This window comes from Siniperca chuatsi, linkage group LG14 (assembly GCF_020085105.1).
Source record: "Siniperca chuatsi isolate FFG_IHB_CAS linkage group LG14, ASM2008510v1, whole genome shotgun sequence".
NCBI lineage: Eukaryota > Metazoa > Chordata > Actinopteri > Centrarchiformes > Sinipercidae > Siniperca > Siniperca chuatsi.
The window spans coordinates 10,167,817-10,183,078 of NC_058055.1; the positions used below are offsets into that span (position 1 = coordinate 10,167,817).

The 15,262-nt window shown below is 39.0% G+C and overlaps 1 protein-coding gene across 1 annotated transcript in view; it reads left to right on the forward strand.

Annotated features, from left to right (window-relative positions):
• The window catches only part of LOC122888756 (gap junction delta-2 protein-like), a 36,930-nt gene extending 21,949 nt beyond the window's left edge, over window positions 1-14,981 (forward strand). Inside the window, exons 4-9 of the mRNA XM_044223576.1 lie at window positions 7,373-7,396; window positions 8,955-9,018; window positions 13,017-13,203; window positions 13,299-13,470; window positions 13,652-13,754; window positions 13,884-14,981. Of these exons, the coding sequence (XP_044079511.1) occupies window positions 7,373-7,396; window positions 8,955-9,018; window positions 13,017-13,203; window positions 13,299-13,470; window positions 13,652-13,754; window positions 13,884-14,034 (701 nt within the window). The 3' untranslated portion in view covers window positions 14,035-14,981. The remainder of the gene's footprint in view (window positions 1-7,372; window positions 7,397-8,954; window positions 9,019-13,016; window positions 13,204-13,298; window positions 13,471-13,651; window positions 13,755-13,883) is intronic.
• Window positions 14,982-15,262: the final 281 nt, after the last annotated feature.

Genomic DNA, 15,262 nt, shown 5'->3' on the forward strand with positions numbered 1-15,262 from the left:
AATAATAATATAATAATCTCTGTTAAGAAAATTAACACTGTAGTATAAAAACACAGTTACAAGACAGTACATTATTTACTATACACCAACATCAGCAACAACAACAAGACACATCAAGTGTTTGCATTTATGTGTGATGGGTACATGATTGGGCAAATTTTAGCCATGGTCTCTTGAATTTAAAATCAGTAAAGCTGCAGCACTCTCTTAATATAACATCTTAAGAATTAAACCCAGTCTTTCTTCTTTTTAGATGTTCTCTTCTGCTCCCCGCTAAAGTGGCTGAAATCTGTTTATGCATGGGTATGCAGTGAATTTACACCCCATAACACTGTAACACATTCTCTCTCTGACTTTAATGTCTTCATTACTCAGCAACTCACCTTTTTCTCAGCTTAAACATCAAAACATTAAAACATCAGTAAAACCAAATAAATACCTATAAAATATACCACATAATATTTATCTATCCATTAGATCTACAAAACAATTCACAAACCATCAAATGTTTACACACCAAATTCTCATGTTTGTTCTTCCATGGTGCACTGAGGAGTCCCTGAAAAACAAGTATGTACATCAGCAGCTCTAAATGTCTTATTTTTGCTTCACATAGCAGCCTTAGTTAGCATGGATATCTACCACTGATGCTTGCTTGCAAGAAAAAAATCAATTTGACTGATATATTTTTTAAATTATTTTCATTATCACTGGAGTAGGCTGATGACCTCCAGACATGTTGATCACTTGATCAGTTTGCTGTCTTAAAATTAGTCTATTTTAAGACAATTGTTTTGTCATACTGAGCAACCAGATGTGACCTTTGTTTTGGTATCTTGTCTCTGAGCCAGGAACATGATCAACACTTTCTACTAAACTGACTCCAGTGTAGATTTTACTAAACATGTACATCAAATTTGTGCTCTATTTCTGTGACTACATAAATGTCATCTTTGTGTGAGTCTTTCACTGTAATGCTCAGTAAACCCTGACAGGTGCAGCAATGTTTGTTGTTCATCTTACTGGCCTGAGTCTTTTTCTGACCTTCACCCTACTGTAAATAGATCTAATTTAGAAAAAACACACATATTGTTTTTTCTCTGTTGAATCAGTGTTAGCAGTGTCTACTCACATTCACCCTTGCCTCCTCATCAAATTTTCATCTGTTCTGTGACCTACTCTCTGCAGCTGATTCATTACTATCCCCGTAATAAGACAGCACTAGGAGAAGAATCATTTCATTATTCCTCTCCCGTGTTCCTTGGATATTTCCCTCTCTGCCTCTTCACTCATTCATAAAGATGAAATTGGAGTTGACTTATTCCTCTCTGGAGCCTGCTCCACTTCTAGCCTCTTAATGTCTCGGGCCATCAATCCGTGTCAATCTCCGTTCTGCTCTCTGCAAGTGACTTGGTCTCCTTATGTGATAGCGCTGCTTGGCACATTCTCTCTGCCCTTCCTCTCTCTCTGTCTCCATCTGGTCCTCTCCTCCTCCACCTGACTCATTCCTCTCTCTTTCCACTGCTTCCTCCACCTCCACATTGTATTCTGCCCCCCTGCCTTCCTCTGACCTTCTCTGTCCTAATTCTTGTACTGTAGGTCTGCTCTGGCTTTTCCAACTGGACCTAACTTTAATTTTACATTGATTCCACTGATTTCTTTTTTTTTCATTGCTCCCTTTCCTCTTTGTTTATATCTGTTAAAGCTGCTGAAGATAAAATCCAGTTTTCTGCTGTACTGCAGGAAAGCCCTTCCCCACTTCTTCTCTCTCCTAAACTGTCTTTGACCCTGATTCCTTCCTTTTCTCTTAACACAAAGGATTTTGTTGCCTTTTTCAAAGAGAACGCTGACAAAAAACTGAGACATCTTCTCCCAACAGCTCACCAGCTTTCATTATCTCCTTTTATAACTCTGGCTTGACACCTCACTCATCCCCAGTTGATAATCCTGGAAATATGATATATATGGAGCAGACAACATGCAAATTTTGTCTGATGGTATTATTTAAAGCTGTGACTTCTTTAGTGTCCAGCCTTTCAGATCCACTCATGACTGGATATGCCATTTTACTGGATTAATTAATCTTTGGGAATTTGCTGTATGTCAGACAGATTTAAAGTATATCTCAAAAATACCCCCAACAACCCCATTGACCATCTCTGCAAAACACTCAGCTCAATATGGCTCTAACATGGTTGTTCTGGTAATTTAGAAAAACGGGAAAATACTGAGGTCAACTTAGTTTCATGACATGAATCACAAACAGAACTGTATTCTGCTTTTTTCAGATCGATGTTTCTAATTTGGTCTATTTGAGATCACAGGGAGTTGTAAAATAAAAGTGTTGCAAAAATAAATCCAGCAATAATCTTTTCAACAACTACTGATATTGTACTTTGGGCCCTCACCATCACCAAAAAGCCTGGGTACAAAAGAAAAAGATTTGGCAGTGTAAGGCAGTTGGTAAACTGGAATACAGCTGAAAAGCAAATATATCCTTCCACAGCTGAAGAATGACGTGTGAATATACATGTCCATGTACACGTACAACACCTAATCCTCCACTGGGAGCCCAAATTAGCCACTGCAACAATAAATTGGACACCAGAGTCTCTGTTTGTGTGCCGTCCTCTTAGCATCACATGACACTCCTTCATTACTTGCCTGATGATTTCAAAAGATTGATGATGTGAGAAGTCGTGGGTCATTTGATGCTGATTTTATTTTTCTAATCCTGCATAACTGAATTCTACTGTCAAACTACTGTAACGGAAACCTATGTTTACGAATATAATTTTACTTTAATGCTAAAAATCCTTTTAGTCAGTAGACATGGGCAGTATAACAGCTCTGGAAGTGATACTTGTGAGTAATCCCACCTTGGTCTCCTTATATCAGTATGGTACTGTATTTCCTACAGACTCACTGTGAAGGCTCACACTCCCCTACCTGAGCAGAAGAGATGTCTGCATCCGTCTCAGATACCCATCTCCTGAGGTTGTGATTTAGAGTAAAAAAATGCACAAGCAAGTTTAACACCGTCTGTTAATAGACAAGCGCCTGCCTATGGCCAGAGATAACATGGATTAACAACATACAGCTCCTGCTGCATCCTCTCGCAGAGACAGACTCAGTGAGACGTCTATGAAATAGCAACCCGGAGACATTTTAAAACACTATACCACACAGAGAGGACTGACGCTCATATTGTCACTTTAGAAACTCTAGGACAGACCAGACCAATGTAGAGCTGGATGCAATCAACAGCAATGCACATTCTGTATGCCCTACATTATGCCCCAAAACAATCAGCTGGACTCCTGGCTCCTGTGCAGCACAATGTGTACATATAGACATTGGAATACATATGGTTGCCCATGGACTTTTGGCTCACAATTTCTCCATCTACACCCATCCCCAACCTATGTACCTCTGCCTCCCAGAATAAACAGAGGTCACATGAATTAAGTGGAAGTCTAATCTTATTATCTAATTGCACTAGATAGCATGTAGTTGGCATCCATCAGCGGTGTACAACAAAGTCAAGTAGCAGAACACCAGAGGATGCAGATGTTTCCACTGCAGGTGTTACTTTGCTTCAAAATGTGACATTTCACAAAAACCCAGGCATGCAGTCACATTTCTGAAGAAGAGAGGATACAATCACCTGATTTTGTATGGAATGTAACCAAGAAATTAACTAAGTACTATTGTAAATGACTCACACACACTATCTCAACCTTGAACATGCCCATTGCTGGGCAGGCCCTTTTTTTTCTGCACAGCTGGTCCCCGTCTCAAAGCATTATTATAGGGGGGAGGTGGAGAGCACAAGATTTATATGGACATTTAGGAGTCACAGTTTAGAGGCTGAGTGTAAGCAGAGTGAATGGTCTGTTTAGTGGTTAGGATCACACTGAAACACAACTCCTCCAAGAGGACCAAACTGCACACTGCAGCTCTCATCTAAGAAAACAAACCATGCTAATCCCCTACTGTCTTTGGTAATAATCAGATTGCCATCAAGCATGTCATCAAGAGTGTTTCTTCTCTACGTCTGAGGTCACACAGTACAGATGTTATTCATCTCAGTACTCATACAATATAGTATTTTCCTGCCGCAGTACTGTATATTGGGATTATTTGTCATATACTTGTCTAGGAAGAGAAATAATGTTATCCTAAAGGATCAGGCACTGGACCACCTGTGGTCTTATTCTAGACGTCTTTATTCATCCACATATCTCATCATCACACCACCCACAGCTCACTGCTCACTGGTGATCTGTGGGTGTGTGCATGTAAAGTCCAGATAAAGAGGTGATCCTGCACACTGGTTCAAAACATTGTCCGTTTATTAATACATGTAGTTGTGAGCTTCAGACAGTGTGCAAGATCCCTCCTTTATCATTTGCCCTGACAGTTGCTTTTCCATCACACAAAACAAGACTGCCAAAGGACATGTTATATGCATGATATGTTCTGAAAAAAGTGAAACTCAAAGAATAATTCCATTTTAGCTGACCCACTACTCAGTATATGGAGACCCAGTTTCAAGGACCTACACGTTAGCATTTAATTTTAAGCTGGTATTTGGCCACAGGAGCCATTAGAGAAATATGCAAATATAATCAGGACCTCAGTCACATGCCTAATGAAGGCAACAAGAATCAGAATCAGAATCAGAAATACTTTATTGATCCCCAAAGGGAAACTCTTTAAGGCTCAAAGGATAAGCAGCATCCTTGGTTTGCTTCCAAAAATTAAGATTTAATGATTGATAATCATAAAGTAGGTAAAGCTTCAACTACAAAGTAAAACATATACATTTTTTTTACAATATTATCATCATGACATTTCAAGATGAAGGACAAATCAAATTTGTTGTGCAAATCATATTTTCTAATTATAATTTGCTTCTGATGCTCTAAAACAGTAGGCCTATTACAGCAGTCCAATGTTCAAATATATCTTCAGAGCAATATAAGGTCATACTTTTATAGATTGTTCAGTCATAACATGTGAACACAGTCTACAGCTATGCTAGCAGCTCTGTAGGCACAGTGGTGCTTTGAACTAAATGCTAACATCTGCATGTTAACATGCTCACAATGACAATGCTAACATTCTGATGTTTGGCACCATGTTCACCATCTTACTTTAGAGTGTTAGCATGCTAACATTTGCTAATTAGCACTGAATACAAAGTACAGCTGAGGATGATGGGAATGTCATTTGTTTTTCATTTGCAGGTATTTGGTCATAAACCAAAGTATTGGACAAATAAGAAATTTGATCTGATGATGGCACTAGATGCAAAGTTAAGGGATCACCAAAGTTATTAGCCTACAATTCATCCTGAGGGCAACATGAATGTCGGCACAAAATTTTATGGCAATCCATCCAACAGTTGTTGAGCTATTTCAGTCTGGACCGAAGTGGGGGACCAACCGACCTACAGACCATGCGTATTGTCCAAACATTGCCATGGCATGACCATGGCTAAAAACACTACAAAGGTCTTTCATGGCTGTAAATTTGCTGTGCTGTGTCACACTGAAAGATATGCTGAAATCTTGTTTTTATTTCTTTATTTATCTATATATTTTTTGACCAAAGACTACTACTTTTGAGTATTTATAACTCTCTAAAAGTCAGAAACCACGGAGACAGATTTCATGGAACATCAGATATTGTTTTGGTTTTTTAGATCCAAAATAGGTTTGCATTTTAATTATTCAGCTCTGAGGCTGAAAACAACAAAAACCTGCATCACTTTTCTCTTGACGGTCCCCCTTGGTGCTCAGTTACAGTATTCTTCTCCATCTGTTTAGTTTATTTTTCTGTGTAACAGCTTCAGATTTTACGTCCTGATGAAATCACAGTGTTATGTCCACCAGGCAGCTCTTTTTCAATTAGCATCTCTCGGCACGGTCATCAGCACCCAGCAGTGTGTACCTGAAAATAAAATGTAGGAGTATAATTTGTCAAATTGTCCTCCTGTTGAAAAAATAAACACAGCTTGCTGAGTGTGGAATATAATGCTGTGTTTAACTGTTTGTACCCTTGCAGTAGAGTTCATTTTACACCACAAAGGAAGTTGCAATGAGTGGATGTCTGCTATCTGCCTCCCTGAACCACCAGATGTTGCTGTAGTGCAGGAACAGCCAGTAGAGACTCACAGGGGGGCTGATCAGTATCTGGTATAAAAAAGCTGTAAAACAAGCTTACTTCCTGCAAATGTAGCATTTTGGAGATGCAAAGTTTAAACAGAAGAAAAGGTTTGACTGATGTTATGTATGGCATGACACCATCAAGTTACAGGACAGGTGGTACATTTGGCTTCAGCGAGAAAAATGCAAAGCCAGAAAGGATGAGCTGTTACCGCTTCGGCTAAAGAAAATTCTCTGAGTGGAAGAAAAAACGTTGGGTGTGTTTCCCCTCAGTCAGAGCTCAGCCACATGTGAAATTTCTCATCTGTGTGTATTTACACACATACAGCTATCTGTCATCTGGCTGAACATGAACAGTCTTCCAAGTAACGCCCCTCTAACTCTCCACCCCACCATGTCAACCAGTTCACTGTATATTCACTAGAAATGGGTTGTTGCCAGTAGTGGAAGAACTACTCAGATCCTTTACTTCAATAAAAGTAGTAATACCTGAGTGTAGAAATTCTCCATTACAAGTAAAAGTCCTGGATTCAAATCTTACTTAAGCCAAAGTATAAAAGTATTATCACCAAAATGTACTTAAAGTATCAAAAGTAAAAGTATTCATTATGCAGAATTGCCCCTTTCTGAGTATTGTGTTATTATCACTATTGTATTGCATTGAATTATTATTGTTTATGCATTCATGTGTAAGCAGCAGTTTAACGTTGTAACTGGTAAAGATTTTTTACTAGTTTATACACTGCTGGGTAGTTTAAATTAAACAAAAGCATCATAAACTGGTCTCTCGTATGTAAAATCTTAATCTGCAAAGTAACTGGTAACTATGGCTGTTAGATGAATGTAGTGAAATGGAAATACTCAACTACAAGTACCTGCAGTTGGATAAATTGGAAACAATTATCATAGAAGATTGAGAGGAGCAGGGATCAGTTGTGAGGCTCAAATTACGCTTTTTTCGTGTGACTATTTACAGGAATAATGACTATCAGATAAAAAAGTAATGACTATGAAAACAGTATCAGTATTAGAACAAAAGAATAAGTCGCAATCCAATCGAAGGGGATCGATTGTTGTTAATACATGCTCAAATATTAAAATAGAGCTGAAACGATTGATTATCCGATTAATACCAAAAAAATACCAAAAAATGATTTGGTTTCAGCTTCTCACTTTAGAATTTTTGTCTGTTTTCGTAGCCTTCTATGATAGTAAACTGGATAGTAAATTTTTCTAATTTGATTAAAAAGGCTGAAGTCTAAAATGTGCAAGATTTAAAATGCCTAAATCAAAACAAATCAAGCAAAGAAATAAAGTGAAATACAACACAAATTGTTATATGCATTTTCTTTTTATGTGTTTACTTTGTCATAATTAAATGAAAAATATATGTTAAAAGGACAATTATTTAGTTTTTTGTCTTTGAATGAATTGCTTTTCATTGTGACATGAATTTCCCATGCCACATTAAGATCACAACACAGAAAGTAAGGTGAGGAGGTGTATTAAGGCAGCGTCACTCTATTTCTTTGTTTGATTTGTGTCAATTTGGGCACGTTAAATCTTCCATACTAAAAGGCTGTTTCTGATTTACTGTATATATCTACAAAAAGTAGATCAAGACTACATTACGTGTATATTATTTACATAATAAAAATTAAACCAAACTCAAATAATGAATGAAAGAAAGTGGTGACAGTGGAAGTAAAGTTGGCAGCTGACTGCTCCTGAACTTTCATTCAGGTACAGCTTGTGTGCAGAAAAGAGGAACTATTCTACTGCTACGAAACCACTTTCAGCTTGTGATAATCATTAGCCCTGTAGAAGTCCTGGTGGTTGAATATCAGACTTATAACTAGGTGTCCTGTAGTTGAAATGACACAAAACATAGCTGGCATGAACGTGTCCCAGCATTTCTTAACACCTACATATACATGACCGTTGGGCTCAGTCGATGACTTCACACATTGCCAACTCCTCACAATGTTATCATCTGATGTCATCGTGATATCTGAAAGCCCCGCCGGGTCCTGACTTGCTATGGTCGACGGGGCTGACATGGTTGGAATGCCTAGGAGGGAGTGTCTCGCTTTGTTGTCATAGAAACCGCCTGGATGTACAACTGTAGCTTCTGTCCTGAAACTGTGCACAAGGACAACAGTCAGTTCCAGTTGTCAGAATTTACATTTTCAACTATTAGGAAAAAATGTTGTGATGTGTCATGACCTGTTCCTCTCCTTCCCCTTTATTGTGTCTAAAACTCAACAGACAGGAGTTACATTCCACAGCTGCTTGCTTCCTGTTTCAGTTTCAGAGGCCACAAACATCAGCAGTTTTAATTAAGACAATAAATAATCTCCTACATGTACTTCACTACTCTCTAATTACTGTAACTCCCTTCCTGTGCTCCCTCAAACTGCACTGTTCTCTAGGATTTTAGCATCCCTCCCTCCCTAGTCCTGTCTCTTTCTTTAGTGGTAGAGGGAGAAATTTGGAGAATTCTTTTCAGTGACCACACCAAACTCTCCAGTCACATGCCCTCTTTTTTCCTTCCCGTCCTTCTCCTAAATAAGGAATTACAATTTGAGTGGGGAAAAAGAGAAAGAGCAAAGGGGCGGGTCATAGAGTGAAATAAGAGGAACCTGAAGGCGTAGCTCTCTCTCTCTCTCTCTCTTGCTCCCTGTTTCTGTTGAATCTGGTGAAGTCATATATTTCAGGCAGGGCTGTTTGCTGTATTTATATAGGTAGTCCTGTACACTGCACTCTGCACTGTGTTATAAGGAATAGAAGAGCGGGAACACAGCAACACAAGCCCAAACCTGTTTTTACCTGAAAGCTACACAAAGTAAGTCAACACTCCTCTGCTTGTTTTCTCTTGGCCTCATTCATCAATCTCAGTTTTCTGATTTCTCACTGGCAGCCAAAAGGTTTCTTCGTTGATTTAAGCTGCTTTAAGCTCTGTGCAGGAAACATGAAAAAAAAGTGTTATGTATCATACACTCCACCTTCCCTCTCTGTCTCTTTCCCTCTTGCTCAGAATAAGCTGAGTTAATGTTTAGTTCTTTCTATGTGGATTAGATGCCTTCTGAATGACCCACTAGTCTGTAAATTCTTGTGTTATGAAATCTGGTTTCTTATCTTCCTTCGGTCACAGCACTCTTCTCACGGGTTCATGGCAAAATGCAAGGCCTCACAGCTTCAGAGGTTCAGTCTCTGATAAATCTCTCATCAGAGAGCCTTCAACATGTAGCCAGTACTGTCAAATAATATGCCATTTTCCAGTTTAATATGTGCTCTGAACACCAGGCTGCTGGTTCAGGATATGGCAGTAAAACTCTGCATGTGTTTGTCACACGTGTTGTCACATTAAGTTTTATGTGCAAGCGAGCGCTTTGGACTGTGAGATAACTTTAAGACTGCGACTTCAGTTGGTGTTTGGGCGGTTCTCACTATCTTCAGTGATAAGGTAGAAATATGGAGCGCTGAATTAACAGTCTGGGTCAGCATCAGCATCAGCTGGGACTGTGCAGGATAAAAGGAAAAAAGGACTTGAACACTGTAAAATATAATCATGTGAACTAGTTTATCCGTTTAGATCCATCATGTTCACATCACAAAGCTTTCAGAACAACCTTTCAGCCTTTTGCTGACCTAAATGAATGACAGATCAAATTACGAGTTGAGATGGTATTAAATTGACTCAGGAAGTAACTACTGATGATGCAGTTTTATGTTGCAATAAGTTGTGAAACATCTTGGAACGGATGACTGCAAGTTACTATGATACAAAAGTTGAAGAATTTGGGCTGGGGGGTGAGAATGACGAATATAACAGTAACAACTGGAGTTGCATCTGAGTAAGACACTTAACCCTCAAATGGCATGTAGGAGCTGATCAGTTGGCTAACATAGATAGGAGTGTTTGCTTGGGTGTATTAAAGAGTGCCGCTGTGTAAAGGTAAAGTAGAAGATTAATGGAAAAGCTCATGTGGGCTCAGAAATAATAATCTAGATAAAACGTAACAAAGTCAGTTATATCATTATGCAGTAGTTTTTCAATTTACTACTGTTTGAATAATAACGGTAAAAACAAAAGACAAAACATTACAGTGTGATTACAGCTGAGGTGGTTTGCTTTGAGTTTTACCTTGAAACAAATACTACCTGAGCACATGTGTCACACACAGAAGATTACGGAAGCCAGAAAGCTAATTAGGTGTGTGGTGACATGTTGAGTACTGAAACACTGAAGTACACAGAGCAAAAGCTGCAACATATTTAGACACATTATAGACACAAGGAGTTTTGAAATGCAGGACAGAACGCTAATTTACAAATATATTGATTGAAAATGTAGTTAACTCTTTGCCAAAATATGTATGAGCAATGCAACAACTAATTTATGATATTTATTTTATATATATTTACAAAATCACTGCAGTACCCTGAGCAGCACACACAGCTGGTTATCGACATTTTGGTTTTTGTGGGGGTTGTAGCTGTGACCCTGAGATTACAAGATGTTCCTAGTAACTAATAGGCAACCCCCAGTTGATTTATAAAGTGCGCAGGTCTACACAATCTTCCAAAACACACACTCAAATACCTGTACACACACTCTGCTTGAATCAGTATTATGCTAGTTTGCAGTCTACTTAACAGTCGCGTTCACAGTATCTGCCCTGCAAAAGGTAGATATGCTTGAAATGCACAGTGCAGAGTGGCAGTGGCATGACCAAATCTTGTGACATCCAATCAGGGGTTTACATGTGTAGTTCAGAGATCAAAGTGCAGGTTAGGACTAAAGGGTTAATCTGAAAGAGTAGACTCCCTGACTTCATCATCCGTAATCGTTCAATGCATGCAGAAATAAGTCCTAATGCTTGCAGCCGCTGGATGTTCTGCTGGGCGTGCCAGGACACCACAGGTTTAACAGGTTTTATTGAGAAAGAGACTGTTCAAGAGTTTGGACATTTAAATATTAACTTCACCCTTGTTGCTGGTTTTGAAATAATTTAGTGGACAGGAAGACGCTTCTCTTTCACATGCCCATATAACCACTGCAACCTCAGACAATGAACAGAGACACTAATGTGATCTATGGCAGCTAGGGCTCCAGTGTGGAGCTGTTAGATACAATGGTAATTTGTCAAACTATTAACACATATTGCATAAGACTGAAAAGCCTTTTGCAAGGGATGTTATAGGTGTGCCTTTCTGCCCTTTGGGGACAAATATTAAACCCAGTTTGCCTGCAAAAATAAAACACAGATTCTTTCACAGACTCACACTATCCTACATGGTATCGCCAGCCTTTTTAAAATGCTGCAAAAAATTTACAGTTTGCCCGGTTACTCAAGATAATCCACAGATTTGTTGTGAGCAGTTTCATGTAGGAACTATTTTCTTTCTACCGATAGTTCCTACATGAAACTACTCACAACAAATCTGTGGATTATCTTGAGTAACTGGATCATGATTTCTGGAAAGAGACATTGCTGTTTTTCAAATGTATTTTTTTGGCACTTTGAGCACCACAAGCCGAGTGCCATATAGTCCCATTACATTCAAAAAATGCAGACATCTCTACGCCCGATTTTGCCAAAACTCGACAATTCACACCAAACAATCTAGATGGACAAATAGCACTACAGGTAAGAGGAAAGTTACGTATTTTTGATGTTGGGGTGAACTGTCCCTTAAACAGGCTTTTTTTTGGGGGGGGGGGGTTCTTAAAGGCTGTTCCCATGGTGAGCAGCAGTGTGTTGTTTTGTACAGAGTCCTGTATACACATAGCTACCTTTGTCAGGGAGAGAGGAAGGAAATGACAGCTGAATGAGCAAACAGGATGCACGGAGCGGGGTGGTTCTGCTGAAGCCGGCAGGAAGCTCATACTGCATTAATAAGTGAGATAGGCTAACCATAATTACTTACAGAGGACAGCAGGGTTGTAATTCTTGAAGACATTTGGCATTTTCAAATTCCATGGTACAAAATGTCTTTGTTAAATAATGACACCGACATGGTCTGGATAATGGAAATACAAAGCTTCAATCTGTGGTTGTTTCCTACAGTAGTTAGTTATTAAAAATGTGCACATCATATTGATCATTATGATTAATAAAGACCATGAAATATTCCATTAAAATTATATGTGCCCTGCTGTAGAAAAGCAGACACACACGTATACATACTTATACAGCAAGCAGCTGGTTAGCTTAGCTTAGCATAAAGACTGGAAACAGGGGGAAATAACTAGCGTAAGTGTAAAAATGACAATTTACAGTTTTACAGGGATTATGTGCCAGACTATTGTTTGGCTTGAGTTGATTATACAAACAAGATATGTTTCCAGTCTTTATGCTAAGCTAGGTTAACCAGCTCCCAGCATTGCTTCATATTTGAAACACAGATATGGGAGTGGTATAGTTTTTGTCATTTGACTCTCTGCCAGAAAGCGAATAATTGCATTTCCTAAAATGTAGAACTATTCCTTTAACCATCAGCACTAGATGCCTGTTTTCAACATTTACAACCTATTTTTAACCTTAACTAACAAAAGTTTGAACAATAAAACAGCCCCTTGAACAAGCCCACTTTTGAAAAATGTCCTCATTCTGAAACTAATATGTTCTCACAAAAGGCAGAACACACAACAGAAACACATTCCCACGCACATGCACACTTCAGGACTAGAGTGACTAAAATCCCATTTGTTCTGACTGCTTGCCAAGACTGTGGGTGTGAGCAGGGCAGGGATTTGAATGCGAATGTTGTTACGTCTATCAAATGTACATATTGAAAAAGACAATACTATCTAACACTAACTTTCCCTCCCAACAGGATCAGCATGGCAAACAAAGGTCCTTCCTATGGTCTGAGCCGTGAGGTACAGAGCAAGATTGATAAGAAATACGACCCGGAACTGGAGGAAAGGTTGGTGGAGTGGATCGTCGCCCAGTGCGGCTCTGGAGCCGGCCGACCTGGGCCAGGCAAGATCGAATTCCAAAACTGGCTCAAGGATGGATGTGTGAGTGTTGGGTTTGCACAAGTGTAAATACAGCATTGTAATTTGCATTGTGTGCAGTATATTTAGAGGGATCTGCTTCTTCTCTGTGTGTCTAGCTGCTGTGCGAGCTCATCAACACCCTGTATGTACTCAACAAGCCGATCAAGACCATCAAGAGCTCCGGCATGGCATTTAAGCAGATGGAACAAATATCCATGTTCCTCAAAGCTGCGGAAAACTATGGCGTCACCAAAACGGACATGTTTCAGACTGTAGACCTCTTTGAAGGTAAGACAACCAGCAGAAATTGTCTATATTATTACAACAGAGTCTTGATAAGTGTTTTGCAAATTTACCGCAATAAAAGCGAGGAAACAAAGCTGTATTCAGTGGTGGAGAGCACAGGTCACTGCCTCTTCCCTGTATTTGATGTGTGCTCTGTTCATGTGAGATTGTTGCATGTCTTCAGGCAAGGACCTGGCTGCTGTCCAGAGGACCCTGATGGCTCTTGGTAGTTTGGCTGTCACAAAGAATGATGGGTGCTATAAAGGGGACCCCAACTGGTTCCATAAGTGAGTTTGAGTGTTTTCCCCCCATGTATGAACTAGTCTCTCTGTGAAAAGTTGGCAAAACAAAGGAGGTTTCATTTCAGCGCCGAGGAATGAGATTGTGGACTGAGAGATGTGTGTTTATGTGTGCAGGAAGTCCCAAGAGAACAGGAGAGATTTCTCAGAGGAACAGCTGACCGAAGGCAGAAATGTCATCGGCCTGCAAATGGGCACAAATAAAGGAGCATCTCAAGCTGGAATGACAGGCTACGGACGACCCAGGCAGATCATCAACAACCCCTGAATCTGAGCAGTGCTTAAAGCATCCTCTGAGACACTCCTTCTGCCCTCTGAAAGGCCAGTGAGGACAGAGAAACTCTGACTCTTACTACGGCCATGAGGAGAAATGTAACTTGACTGTTTTTAAGACTAAACTGGATGAAAAACATGGACCAAACGAGAACATGTGCACATATACAACACATACTTCATGTTGAGCACACATACCTAAATAGATACCTTTAACAGTACAAGTAAACAATTAAACAGAGCATTTTACATAGTAAACTGTAAAAATAATTTCTTAAAGGATCATTCCAGTAATTTTGCATGTTTTAACCCACTAACTAAAAATCAAATGTGCTTTACATTACTGTAAATCGTAAGATTTTTGATTGATTTCTTACCTTCCAGACATCCAGAGGTTTCACTTCATTTCAGTTCACTATAAAATTCAACTTGCAGAGACTTGTAACTTGCTTGAGAGAAGTAAACCATCACATTCAACATTTAGTTTGCTTTATTCTTTATTATAACAGCCACATTATTGAGCCATGCAGTCAGAAACTCTACCTGTTGGTGCATTCAAGGACACTCTGATGTCTGAGCTTTGAGAATTTTTAATGGATGAAACAACCAAATCCATTATTTATTTTTCACATTGTTTGTTTTTTGTTTCTCAAGCAAGTGTGTGGAGTGATGTAAAGTTAAGCACAAAATTTGAAGTTAATAGGTTAAAACAAGCAAATCTAAGTAGTCAAGTATATGTAATTTTAGAAAGTGAATTGCCTGGTTTAAAAATGTTTGAAGAAAAACAAAAATACAGTCATGTGTGTGTCTCACCTGCTCCATAACACAACCTGCAGTTAGATTCTCTCAGTTAACTAATTTCTAATCAAAATGTCTTTTTAGAGTTTAATACACCATATATAATGATGATGATTTTGAAATAAAGTTCGATTTACCTGTAAAGAAGCCTCTTGTGTGATGAATAGATTAACTGAGATAGTAGTAGGCTTTGTCCACATCTACTGATATTGATCGCACACTGCAAATATCACTGTGCTGTGTGATTCTTCACCAGGTAAACAGTAAGAGATGAACTAATGTAGCAACCCATAATAGGACACCTACCTGTGTTTGCTTTAAACCTGAGCTGAACTCCACACAGAGATAAGCAGATGAAATAAAAAAAAAGGCAATCTGCCCAAATGTGGGAGGAGAGAGAAAATTATGGGAGGGAGTGATGATGG